Here is a 14221-nt window from a genome sequence, read left to right as displayed (position 1 = left end):
GAATGTTTTTAGCGATCTAATTTCATCTATAAATAATAGCAGTTCTATTTCTGATTGTGCTGTTCTTCGTTAAGTTGGCCCAGTGAAATGATGCGAACAGTTAAACTATGGTTCTTTTTTTTCTAAGTTGTATAGCATCAGTAACAGCTTTCGAACATACTTTTATCCTTCTCCTTCATCTCCTTCCATCAGTGACCTTTATTCTGGAAAGAACTGTGTGTATCACATTCCGCAGTCTCTGAGACCAGCTGATAACAGTTATAGAATGGTGTGCTGATGGATTCTTTTGTGTGTTTCATTTCAAGATATCGACATCCTCTTTGTTTTAACCTAGCTGGTGAGAAACCACAGGAGGAGACTAGCAGAGGAAGCTGTTTTTACCATTGATTTTCTTGTGCCTTTTGGTGCATCATTAATTCATCTAACAATTCCTTCTTAGGAAGCTGCCTGGGTGTGACCGTTACTAGCCAGCAGAATAGGGGCTGTCATGGCTGGCTGAAGCCATAGCTGACAAATGACAACTTTACCTTCTGAGTTCTTCTATCTATGAGTTATTCACTTAGTATGGAAGCAATACTGAGCTCCCTACAAATAGCAAAATACCTTCGTTTTGGATGTGACATTCTTCCGCAGTATGTTAGATGCCAGAAGAGTAAAAGCCAGCTGTTTCACAGGCGAGACGAGGAGTTAGACAAATAGAATGTTGCAAAAATTAGCCCTCTACGTGAATTGTTCATATAGAAACAGTATGTTCAGTTTTGTTTCACTGCTATTGCATTTATGTCCCTAGCAGCTCTGTTAGAATTCAAAACTTTCTAGTTCTGTATGCCATGACTGTTAGAAAGCTCCAGGCCAGAGTGAGGCTCTTACTGATTTCAAAACCTCTATGGATGTCCCATTTTAATGTGAGCTAGAAAGGGTGTGTGTTGGAAGGCCGCGGGCAAGTCATTGTTGTGTAGAATTTGAGTAGGGTGGTACTGAAAAGAGAACAGTAATTGTAAAGCTATTTCTGGCACTGTTTTACTTATTTCTGAGTCTCTTTTGCCCTTACAATTTCTGAGAAAGATAGCTGTGATAGTAAGCTTGTAAGAAAAAGTTGCTCATTTTATTTCAGAAGTAACTGTATCATTAAAAAAATCTGCATGTAGTTACTTTTTTGTAGAGTTTGGATTTTTTGTTTTGTTTTCACAACATAGGTGAAGATCACAGTGGAACTTGTAGGACACCATATCATTTTCCAGCTGGCTATATTGAGGCTGTTTAGAGCCATGGAATACAATTGGTAGTCTGTAGTTTGCAAAAGGAAAAAAAATTTGTGCACTATCTGTGACCCATATTTCTTTTACGTTATCTTTTAAATCAAACAATATGTGTAGTCTGTTTGTCTTAGAGATACTAAGAGGTTATAATATGCAATCATTGATTCTAATATTGATCTTACAGAGAACTATTTTCTTTAAATACAGATAAATGTTATTTGCATATTTGCCTGACTTCTGTCGTCTAAGTTATAGTCTCTCATGCCTGATCTGATTTAATTTGTTCTGACTGTTAAAGGTTTTCAAAATAGAAAAATGCAGGTGTTATGAAGAAATCCATGAAATTTACTTTATTGATGGAGCATATCTCTTTTTCCTGGATAAATGAGAGAAGAACAGTCAATAGCTGAAGCCTGTTAGTAATTTTTTTGACTTAGTCAATTTGTCTGGTTGTTCAACCTTCTACAAGATTTATGTCAATTTAGTATACTGTGTCTGCTTAAAAAAAAATAAATCATGCTATTTACCCCTGTTTCATCCTGAGAGCAGTTTGACTGGACTCCATCAAGTTGTTCTTGCTTTTGCTCTGCATTGTGTCTCTTCCCAGGTATGGAAAAGGGGGTTTGGTAGGGTGCTGTGTGCTTGTCGATAGCATGTCGTCATCCCCGAGCAGCCCAAATAGCTTTGCCTAAGATGTTCCCTATCCAGTAGAGTTAATTGCCAAACTGTAATTTTTCAGCAGCTGGTGTGGGCTATTTTGCTTGCCTGCATGGAACTGGTTTAACCATCGAGAAGTTTTCTCCAGCTGCTGGCAGAAATCGTGAAATAGTTGTAATCAGTAGGTCTCTAATAGATTGAGGCTCCCTCTGGGGAGGATGTTGCCAAGTGTTTCACAGCTAGAACCAGCTCTTTGTTCACTCTTTCAAAGCCCAGAGGGGTGTGAGGCCTCATGTCAGGGAGTGAAAGGAGAAATGTCTTCCTAAAGAAGTTTCAGAATCAGCATTTTAGTATTAAGGGCTCCTGAACATGGGGTTGTTATAAAAGTGGTTGCATTTATATGTAGCTTTTCAGTATAGAAATAAAAAGTAAATGGCAGCTTTTGCTAAAGCCGAGGGTATTTTATTTTCTGAATATCAGCAAATCAGGAAATAGAAAAAGAAAAGCACAAATTCACTTTACAGTTTCATCTTTTTCCTTTAACGTTTACATTTTCTGGGATTTTTTTTAAAATTGAGATTTTACAATATTGAAGATAGCAGATGCAATTCTTTTTTACTTTTTTTGTACTGTAAAATATTCACATCTGTCAGGAATATTGTAAGGGTCACTATGTTGAGTGCAGTGGGCACTTTCACTGATGGCATGTGGAACCTCATTTAGGTATTTATTGCTTGAGTTCAAGAAGCAGCTGTATTAAGCTTAAGCAGAAGAGGTTTATGGTGTATATTTGGCAAATCTGATTCCGCATAATGCATAAACATGCTACCTGTAAATGCTGCCTTAAGATGAATAGAAGTGCTCACTCACATTTTTCTTCAGTCCTCCATCAGGACTCTGCCTACAATCTTGTGTTGTCTTCTGGTATGAAAAAATGTTAATGTATTTCAAAAACTTGGAGATACCATGTTAAGGGTTAGTTATTAATGAGAACAAAAGCAGGCAATGACTATGAGATTGCTTTGTTTTGTTTTAAGGAAAAATGTATTTATCCACAACAGCTGCTTGGAGGGAAGCATCATAATAAATATTAAATCGGTACAAATGGTGCCATGCATCATTTTCTGGACAATCTGTGAGAAAGGGTAGCTGTTATAGTGACAATGAAATAAATATCAGTCTTTTTAGGGGGGGTAAGGTTGCATCAGAACTGTTTGCAGTCTGTTCTCTGTTTCTTTCCACATGAATATCTCTAGCTTTTTTCCTAAGGCATTAAAATCACACATGTTCAATGTTTGTTTTTCTTTAACCTGAGATGCAGCTGTTCCAGTTTATATTTATATTCACCACCACACCCTACCCTGCAAGCAAACCTGGCTCTTAAGGTTGGCTTATCAGGAGTTACATGTCTGTGGCTGCTGTCTTCCGTGCATGTACAACAGTCTGTTCACTGAAGTCTTTCACCTGACCTGCTTCTGTGTTGAGGAGCTGACTGTATGTGTTCAGAATGCTGTTCCTGATGGCAGCGTGCTCTCTTGGATCCAAGTAGTGAGAGGCTGTCCCTAATAACTTACATTATTGACCCACAACAGATAAATTACATTGATTCTAGGTTGTGGTTTTTTTTTTTCTTTTTCCTTCTTTTCTGTGCCTTTTTCTTTTTGGTCAAGAGACCAAAGCAATTTGATGTATTATTTGGCACCACCTCTGGTGGAAATACAGTTTCAACCAAGAAAGGAAATACATGCCTGCCATTGTTTAAAAAAAAAAAAAAATACTTCTAACCTGACTTTGGTTAACAACCATATTTTGTGCCTGCTGTATGGTAAATTATTTTAACAACATGTAAAGATTTTGTCTTAGTCTCTAAAGGAATTTAAAAAAGTATTCTGGAAAGACACAAAGCATGCATATGAGTTTATGCACATGCTTTCATTTTAAATAATGCTGTACAGACATGCACTGCAGGTGAATTCTCTATAAACAAAACCCACAATTATTTCTTTAATTAGATTGAAGAGCTGCTGCTTCATTCCTTATTAATTTATCAGTTTCCCCAGTCAGGCTTACATTTCTTTCTGACTAAACTTCTTATGCCAGATAGTTGTCACTCATTCTGGAAATGGTGAAGAGGTAAATAAACCAGCAGGTTTTTAAAATTATTTTGAGGAGGTTTGCAGATTCCAGACATGCTTAGAAAGAAATGACTCACAGCTTAAAATTCAAGGGTGTGTTTGAGGTGCTGGTCGATCCATTACTAAAAGTCAAGAGCTTTTTGCAGTCAGCGATGGTGATGTCTTCAGTTGCTTTTGTCACAGAGTCATAGAATTGTCGAGGTCGGCAGGGACCTTAAAGATCATCTAGTTCCAAGGGCAGGGACATCTTCCACTAGATCAGGCTGCTCAGATCACTTATTTTTCTCCTTTTGTTTGTTTCTGATTCTCAGACTTAACATCTCCTAGTTAAATGTACAGGTAGCTCAAGTGATCTGCCTGCTGACTGCCACAAACCAGGGAAATAATATTCTTTCATAGAGAAACCTTAAACCAGTCAGCTTCCCCGATGATGTGTTACATAAGAAGGTTAAGTTAATCCCATCTTAAACTTCATCTTTCCTTTCTCTGCTTCCAGCCCGGGGCAAGATCTATGTTCTCACTACTTGAAATGAAATGCTGAAATGGTATTGTCGTTTTGCTAATCACCAGACCGTTACCACCTATGTAATTCTAAGAGTGGGAATGAACCCTTTGCACAGGTTGCAGGGATCCACACATGACTCAGGAGTGTTGGGGGAAATGACTTCCCTGACCAGGAGATCTCCTGAAGGTGGCGGTGCAGTCAGCTGGTGTAGCTGACCATAACACAATCTGACTGAAATACAGAGACAAGTACAATTGTTGAGAAAAACCTCCAATGATGAATGTCAACCCAGTGGTGTACCTGTTGCCTGTTAGCAAGTTGTTTTGCATTTCACGATACCAGTCAGCCCAGTGTGAACTTTGATTTGAGCTAGTTACATACATAGCCCTGATGTAGACCTATTGGGTAGAATCAGGTGTTATGAATGCTTGTCTGGCAATTATCCAGGGAGCATCAGACAAAGATACGTTGCAAGCATGACATGGCTTTTTGGTGCACAAGAAATAAGTTCTCATTTCATGAGCAGTGTCAAACCAATTGTATAAAATGTCCGTTAAAAGAATACACAGTAAAGGGAGGCATCAGATTTTGTCAGAACTAGTTAAAATGTGGTCAGAATGATGCAGTGTTGGGGGGAGAGTTTGAAGCAATTAATACATACAGAAAAGTACCTAAAGACAAGTGGTCCCCAGAATTTTCTTTACATTCTTTCATTTAAGTGATCTTACCTTTCTGTCTGGTTTTCATTTGTGATTCTAGCTGTATTTCTTCTCAAATTAGGACAATGTTTGATTTCTTTATCATAAGATGCCTTTTTTTGGTGCAGTTCCTTAGAGCTTCCCACTGTATGTGTGTCTCTTTGTTTTTCAGGAAGCCATTGTATGGATTCTTTCAATATAATTCCAGTATGATTGGACTAGAATCATTAGCCGATCCCTCAGATACCTGGGAAATTATAGAAACTATTGGGAAAGGCACTTACGGTAAAGTCTATAAGGTTGCCAATAAGAAAGATGGGAGTCTGGCAGCAGTAAAGATTCTGGATCCTATCAGCGTAAGTAAAAATTAACTTCATAGTTAATTTAAAAGAATTCTCAAACAGAGACTGAAGTGTAAATCCAATGTGTAAGATCCTGAAAGTGTCCTGAAGGGAACAATTTTGCAGAATGTGTTGACAGGAGGACTTTGGTACCAGCAACTGAAAGCTGCAACTTACCCTTTCATCATCTTGTATGTTATTTGCAAGACAGCATTTGCCTAGTTTATTTTTTAGGTCTATGTAATTCTTCTTGTACAAATTTAGATACCTGTGCTTGGAGCACGCAAATGATAAGAAGGCACAGAGGTATTCTTCTTAGGGGCCTGCTGGAGCAGGGAAAGTATGAGATGCTGTTAAGATTAATGTTCTTATTTTATTCTGTGTACTCCCTGAAAGAATTCCCATCACAGGAGTACTGTGAACTTTAGGATGCGTAATAGTTATCTTTTATAAGTGACTAATACTGTGAGGCAATAGTTAAGATAAAAATGAAGAGCACAGCCTGAGTTCTCAGAGGTAGTTCTGTGCCAGCTCCCGTTTTAGTGGGTATTAAATGCCTGACCTCCCTGGAGAACTAAGGCCCTAGTTTTCAGTGGAAGATTTAATTGGCAGGTGCTCAGGTTGGATCAAGGTGGAGTTTGATCATGATAGCTGGGCTAAAATATTTATTAAAAAAAGTTGCAAAAAAAAAAAAGTTGCATTTTTGTCATCTACCACTACTGAAATCCATCTTGGTTACATAAACCTGAATAAAGTAATAAATAAGATTATATACTTTTTAGCAAAATGCAAAGAAAGAAAATGCATGAGAGTGCTTGAATTTTCTAATAACCACAGCCTATGCAGAAACAAGGAAATACTCAGTGCTTAAGCACTGTTCTGAGTTGTGGCCTGTGTGCTGATGTTAGTGTTTTGTAATTGTCATGTAATTCTTTAATTAACAAGTATTTAATAATGTTGCCTTTTGCCATGGGTTTTAATTTGTCTCTCTTGTTTCTGGTGCAAGTCTTTTCCTCATAAGAATATATTCATTTTTACTGATGTCCCCTTTAAGATTTTGTGAAATTGTTCTCTGGCCCCAGCTGATGACTAGAGGAAACAGAATGAATCAAAGGTTCATGAATTTACATTTAGTTTACTCATTTAAAATATGCATGTTTTAGAAAAAGTTAAAAAATAATACATATAAATTTCTTATTTAAACAACTGGGCAAAGTATCATTTTTACTTCTCTGGTCAAGTATATTATGCAGTGAAAGAATCCTTGAAGATCAACTGCTTGCTTTACATGAACTTCACATTCCTATGTGATAAAAAAGCAAGCACATAAATGCCATGATTTGATGTGGATTAAATTTACAATATTGTGTGTGTACTTTCAGCTGCATTGAAGTAAAACCATTTAGAAGTACAAACTAAATAAAAAATGGTTCTTTTTATACATGAGAGTTTGTTCTTGCTCTGTACGGACTTACTGTGTTTACATGTTCTGTATGTTTGTATTTTTCATTTAGGATGTAGATGAAGAGATTGAAGCAGAATACAATATTTTGCAGTTTCTTCCCAATCATCCTAATGTTGTTAGATTTTATGGGATGTTTTACAAAGCAGATCAGTATGTGGGAGGACAGCTCTGGCTAGTACTTGAGGTAAAAATGTTTTGGTAACGTTACGTCTTAACTAGCAAATATTTGTTGGGTTTCAGGGATTTTTTTATTTCTATGGGGGTCACAGGCTTTCATGATTCTCTGACTGGGGCCATTAATCAAAGGACTGGTGATAGATGATGCGTGGTAGCCTACTGTTGAAAATCACATCCAAACTTCAGGTTTGTTTAATAGGGGATATCCTTGCATTAAATTTCTGTTCAAGTTGCTACATTCTGCCTCCCAAAGAAGCAAGTCCTTTTGATAAGAAGGTTTGCCTAAAAACAGCTTGATTTTCTTCATGTTGGAAGAAACATTAGGTAAGACATTTGTATAAACTTTGGGAGAGCTCACACACTTGGGGGCAATGTGAAAGATGATGAAAGAAAGGTGGAGTGCGGGTAACAAACATGCTGCCTATTGCAAAAGTGAACAGAGAAAACGTAAGGGAAAGGTCTGCTTTATGGTAATTTAAACCAGTTGTGGTTGATGTGGAAAACCTAGCAATAGAAATGCCTTCTACTAACTCTTGCTCAGTGGCAAGCAATATTCTTGCAATGAAAAATGTATTTTGGTGTTCTTGTTGACCGTTAAGTGACTTTCAAAGATTATTGCAAGATGAGGATTTTGTTGAGGTATTTTCTAGGCTTAATTGAATCAGAGCTTTGCATAGATCAGTGAGCAGTAACAGGCCGTTAAACGTTTCTCTCTATTATGACTTGACCGGTAAAAGTTAGCATTCAGTTTTTATTTACTGATCATTTTGAAAATTCCACTCCCTATTCTGGAAAAAAGGGAATCTTTGTTTCAGTTTGAAGTTGTGGAATCCCAACAGTGCATCTGACTTCTATGTACTGCAGAATTGTGTAGCTTGAATGAAAACTTTCGGATGTGTTTCATCTTAAATTTCAGTAACTATTAAGGAAAGAGTTAAAGTGTTTTTGGTTTGGTACTAGTTTTTACTGTAAGCCTGCTGCCTTTGTGTTGAGTTTGGGCTTGGCTTCCATGTGTTTTCTTTTTTAACACAAGTGTAGTGTATGCAACAGACGCATCACGTAGTATTCCATATAACAAAACTTTGTAAAGTAAAATTGTATCTTATTCAATGTAACAGAATTGAATGTAGAATTTGAGAGACTTAGGTGTTCGTATAGACCTTTTCAAATAAGTATGTTCATTTCAAGTGTGTTTTGGTGCACATTATCCAAGGTCTTAATGAACTTGACATTAAAAAACCCCAGTGTTTTGTTTATACTGATAAATTTACCAGACATGACAAACTGTTTCTTGCCTTGGAACTTACATGCAAATTTATGTATGCGTAGCAATTACTTGTTATATTATAAATTAATGGCACTTTTTCAGTAAAAGAGAATATACAAAATACTTAGACTTTGATCACTGAGTGTTTGATGAAACATGCACATTGGATGTGTGACTTCCAAAATTTGTAGTAAAAAGCTTGATTTCTTTTTCTTTTAGGCACATGTTTACTCACTAAAAGCAGGGTAGCAAAAGTGGTCACCTTAAATATTCTTATGATGATGCAGCTCTCAAATAGATGTAGCCCAGACAGCTGTAAAGCAAGCTTCTCTAGTTTTCCATCTGAGTGTTTAAAGTATTGCCATTAGGTCTGAAGTGGTAAATGAAGTTTACAAGTTCATTTGACCCAGATCTTTACTGAAAGTCAAGAACAACATCACTGACAGCTGCCATAGTGTTTGTGAGATATTTTTCTTTCTAGAGTCTGTCATTCATTTAACATATGCTACCAAACAGCTGTCAGTCTGTATCATTTTTCAGTCACAACCAGTTTGGATTTTTTTGTGTTTTTTTGTTTGTTTGGGGTTTTTTGATTATTTTTTTTTAAAGTGAAAGCATACTTTTCTGTATTTTATTTGCAGGCTAGAGATAAGTTTAGCACAACCTGTTTCAACAGTGTGGTGAAAGCAATAAAAAAGAATATTTGACTTAATGGCTTGTTAGCAAATGATTAAGCTTGGAAAGAATAACATGCATTTTCTCTCCCAAGATTCTCCTGTAAATATATTTGATAATTGATATTCAACTGAATACTCCCACCTAATTTATTTTTTAAAAAATGAAGTAATCCCTACCAATGAATTAAAACATTAAGTCAGATTCCTGGAGAGCTCATCAATGTTTTCAGCCATGAAATTTTTCTTCAGGAACTTACTTGCATAAAGGATGTTTTCTTTATTTTGTGATCTGGTCCTTTCCGTGAACTAAAACTTTCCGTCTATTGATTTTTTTTTTGAATGCAAGGGGAAGTTAGTAATAAATGAAGGAAAATAGCAACATATTGCAGAAATTAGTGATTGAACTGATACAAAATTCATAACAGCTCTTTGAGAGATGCAGAACTTGAGAATTTGTAGAACTTAAGGCTTTGATACCATTCTCCTGATTTATGCTGTAGTATTTTAAACTTAATACTGATAACATAAAATGAATTTGTGTTGAATTGCTTATGGTTTCTGTATGGCAGAAACATTGATAAGGGTGCTGGCTACATACAAAAACAGGTCTAGAGAGGAAAAATCAATGAAAGAAAGGCAAAGAATTCTCCCATCAATTGTTTTATCAAATAACTGTGAATATTAAAGCAAGAAAAAGACAAAGAAGAGAAAGAGGCAAATAGCTACTTAGATGGACATGGACAGTAAACTAATGGTGTGGGTAAAAACATATTTACAAAAATTCTAGTTTTACCTTTTCTCCTCCTCTTTTGATGTATGGCAGCTCATTAGTGGAAAAAGCTTGCAAGAAGCTGCTTTTCTGGATCAGAATGTTCCATCTCAGTCGTTGGCAGCACATGCCATCAAACTGGAGTATAGAGATATGGCATCTGTCTACTTTATATTGCCTGCCAGCAGGAGCATTGATGGAGTGAAAGTTTAAGATGACTATAATTTGTTGCCTCCCAGTTATCAAGAGCATCAGTCTTTTCAGTGTCTGGCCTTTTCTTTGCACAAAAGCAGTTTTTCAAGTTTCTCAAAAAGGCAAGGCATATACTATTTTGAAAATACTCAAATAATGACTTTCTGTTATAACAACAAAATATAGTCCTGTTCACAATATTTTAATTTTTAATTATATTTTTTAAATTACACTCTATAATGTCTGTTTTTTACCTCCCTCCCCTCATGCAGGCTGCCATGTTTTATTATTAACTTTGCTAATAAAATACATTCTAAGGTGAGGTGACAACATAAATAATTGCAAGGTAACAATCTACTTTGCACTGCAGTTTTGCACAGTAGGTGTTTACAGCCTAAGCAAGCATATTGAGTAACTGAGGTTCTTTCCCTGCCTTGCAACTCCCCCTCTTCGCAGCTGTGCAACGGAGGTTCTGTCACAGAGCTTGTCAAAGGCCTGCTGAAGTGTGGCCAACGCTTGGATGAAGCTATAATCTCATACATCTTATATGGTGCTCTCTTGGTAAGGATGTTCATTGGGCTTGTAATGACAGCAGAGGGTGCAGTTTACTCATCTCGTACATACGTTTTCCATTTATAATGCTGGCAATATTATGCGGGCTATTAGAGCAGCAGGGGTTATATCAAGCATGTAATCCGGTGGACAGCTGTTTCTATAGAGTATGTGCAGAGTGTCTTCATTACAAACTCTAATAGTAGGGTAACTGCTTTTAAATAAGGGAGTAAACTTGTTTTTGTTACTGCTGGTATATAGGGCCTTCAACATTTACACAATAACCGGATCATTCATCGTGATGTGAAAGGGAACAACATTCTCCTGACAACAGAAGGTGGAGTCAAGCTCGTTGACTTTGGTAATGACCACTTCCCATTTGTTTTCCTGATACGCGCAGTTTAGCCAGAGGCATCTGTTTATTTTCCCCTGGGAAGGCAAAATGCAATCGAGAGAGGCTTTTTCAGAAGGATACTCAGAATTATTCTGAGAAGGAAAAACGGAGAAGAAACCTGATACAGCAAGAGCAAAAATTCTAACCAAAAAAATCAGTAACAGACTTCTAACTTAAAAGCTTAAACATAATAATTTAATAAATAGAAATAGTTCTGAAGTTACCATTTTATTTACAAAGCTTTTTTGCATTTCATAAGGAATGTCGATTTCAGGGCAGTTGTCCTCCTAATTTAAATTTAGATATTCTATCTTTTGCATATGAAAAGGAAACATTCTTCTCTCTGAAATGGGTTTTGCTAGCCTTAAGCATATTTTTCCCTCTAAGCAGAAGGTAAAATGGTCCCTTGGGTCCAAAACCCAACATCCATTTAATTTGTGATTATTACTGTTAGATTTGAGCATTGCCAGTCTGGAAGTGTCATAAGAAATGGAAGACAGACAAACAGACAGACAGATAAGAGACTTGGCAATATGATTTAACGTAGTTTAGCAAATTTTTTTTAAACATGCACTTAGAAAAATAAGAAAAGACTGTAGTCTCTCAGATATGTATGCAGTGGAATGGATAATTCTATTAAAGGTAACAGAAATAGATTATTAGTAATATGATTTATTAATGAAACCACATAATGCATAAGGTAATTGTCATTGAGAATAGTGTTGTGTGAATAACAGATGTTTGCTGAGCAATGCATGAAGGTAAAGAAAAACGTTTACAAAATGAGATGGGCGTAAAATGATGTGTCAAAAAATTTTTAAAAATCCAAAAATACTGAATTTATGCAGTGGAAAATTTTTAATACTGATGTTGTGATATTTTGATTTAGTATAAAAATCTATTGAAGATGCTAAAGAGATCTGGGAAACAGGAGACTCTTTAGTGTCTTTTAGGGACAAAACATCATTATGTTGAGTGGTAAAGGCAACAATTAAAATAGTGCTGGGAGAAACATATGGCCTGAAGCAAAACTTGGAGTGAGTCCCTGACCTACTAGGGAGGAAGATCCCTTCTCATTAGGGGGAATTCTGGCAGTATGATCTTTCTTTGTAAGTACTCCAGTCTGGAAAAAAAATTGGCTTTTCTCCCCAAAGCAAACCATTTTTATCCTGCAAACCATTTTTTACCTGCAATGGAAGCTCAGCTTGGAGCTCGGGCTCCCAGAGGCCAATCCATGTGCTGCCACTGCCAAGTGGCACATTCAAGGAAATTGAGAATCCCAGCCTTTCTTGTGTCCCATGGGTGTCTCTGATTCAACATTTAGTTGGGGCTTTTCCCCCCTAAAGTTACCACAATAACCCTATAAAGTTGCTATTAACACTAGAATATGACTAACACAGGAAAAGGCAGTTAAATCTCAAGTGTCGCCTAACACTTAATGGTTAGGAACTGCCAAGAAATGCCCATACATGTGTGGGCCTCCTGGCTAAAGAAGCATCAGGCACCAAGCGTTCATTACGTTCCCGTTTACCCCCTCCAGCCCACTGCTGTAGTCTCAGAAGGAGCTCTGGGAACAACTTAGGACTGAGTCACAGGTGACACTGTTTGTAGGACTGTTCGTCTTGTTGGTTGCAGAAAGTGGAAGACACATAGTGAAAAATACAAGGAGTTCGGGAAGGGAAGGGACTCGCAGTTCAGATGGTTGAAAGGCATCAAATTGGAGACAATTCTTGCTTCTGTGGGTGTTTCTCTGTGATGTTGGCATGTCACTTGCATCACACTTTTTAGAAGTTGCCACTCTGTTCCTCATTTTCCCAAGAGCCAGTCTGAGACATCTTGTCCTCCTCTGCAAAAGAGCTACAGTGTTCTTGAACTGCAGCTGAGATCTATTACAGCTCTACTTAAAGCATGTGGAGTGCCTGAAATCTGAAAGATCTCAGATTAAGTACCCCAAAACAGTGAATGCTTTGGATATTTTTAGGTTAATTCCTGGAACTAATAATCCTCTCCCATTTTGCAGGAATGTTAAGGAGGTTTATGGTGTGATGAGAAGGGAAGGAAATGTGTTGAAAGGAAAAGAAAATAATTATTTTAAATTTAATATAGAATTGGATATACCAAATAAGTAACTGCAACTCGAATTGAGACGAGGCTAAAAAAAGAATATTAAATTAGTACCTATTCGGTGATCACTATCAATTCTGTCCATGGAATGAAACAGAATCCAGAATGAAAAAAAAGAAGTTACTTCATATTCAAGGCTGCACATATGGATATTAGGTCACAGAGAGGATTACACGGATAGCTTTAATTGAGCCTCTCTCTTTTTGCCTTTATTGCATGACTTTACAGCTTACTTCTTCGATGTAACACACATTTCTTCCCTCAACTGCTCTCGACAGCATGATACATTTGTGTAAGTGTTGGTCACAGTGTAAGTTGACCCAAAATGTCTGCAGCTTATCATTCATTTATGCTTGTGCTCCCTCACTCTCTCCCACTCTCTCCCTTTCTCAGCGTGTTGGTGTTCTGTACTGTTTCAGAGTGTCTGCAGAGAGGAGCTAGAAATTAAGCTAGTTGGAGAGAGATTAGAGTTAAATGCACAGAGGCTTGCTGTAGGTCCTAGGCATTAACTGTTTCACAGCGCTACTCAGGACATTACTGAAGGCTTGCAGTTACACCAAGAAATGGAAAATAAATGCAGAACTGAATGTTGGAGCCAGCAATCGGATTGTTTAACTTAAGAATTATGACTCACAATTTCTTATTTATTGGCATCGGGCAATATATATTATATGCGTGTCTGTCCGTTTCCATCTCTCAGTAATGCTATAGGAGCAGAAACAAGTTTAACGTGAAGTATGTTTTTAAATCAGTATTGGGTTTGTGTCAACTTACTGTAATGCTCCTGGACTCTAAAATTCAATTAGATTTTGACAAGAGCAGAGAAGAAGATTTGCTGTGAAAGTTCATTGTGGTTGTTAACGTTGTTTGACTTTAGTTCTTTCTTCCTTTTTTCAGCTATGCTTCGGCAGTCCAGTCCCAGGCAGCAAAGCACTGAAGCACAGGTTCTGTTTTAAACATCTGCTTAACTCCCTAAGTACAAGCTGAGGTGTGAGCTTGAGCTTCTGTG

At 37.0% G+C, this 14221-nt stretch overlaps 1 protein-coding gene across 1 annotated transcript in view; it reads left to right on the top strand.

The window, feature by feature from the left end:
* MYO3B (myosin IIIB) overlaps positions 1-14221 on the top strand; it is an 88610-nt gene that overhangs the window by 397 nt on the left and 73992 nt on the right. The window contains exons 2-5 of the mRNA XM_009877614.1: positions 5431-5610; positions 7110-7244; positions 10599-10703; positions 10956-11055. Coding sequence (XP_009875916.1) covers positions 5431-5610; positions 7110-7244; positions 10599-10703; positions 10956-11055 — 520 coding nt within the window. The remainder of the gene's footprint in view (positions 1-5430; positions 5611-7109; positions 7245-10598; positions 10704-10955; positions 11056-14221) is intronic.

Source organism: Apaloderma vittatum, unplaced genomic scaffold, assembly GCF_000703405.1.
Source record: "Apaloderma vittatum isolate BGI_N311 unplaced genomic scaffold, ASM70340v1 scaffold10701, whole genome shotgun sequence".
Lineage (NCBI taxonomy): Eukaryota > Metazoa > Chordata > Aves > Trogoniformes > Trogonidae > Apaloderma > Apaloderma vittatum.
The sequence above is the reverse complement of the archived record's forward strand: the minus strand, read 5'-3'. Positions and strand labels throughout refer to the sequence as shown.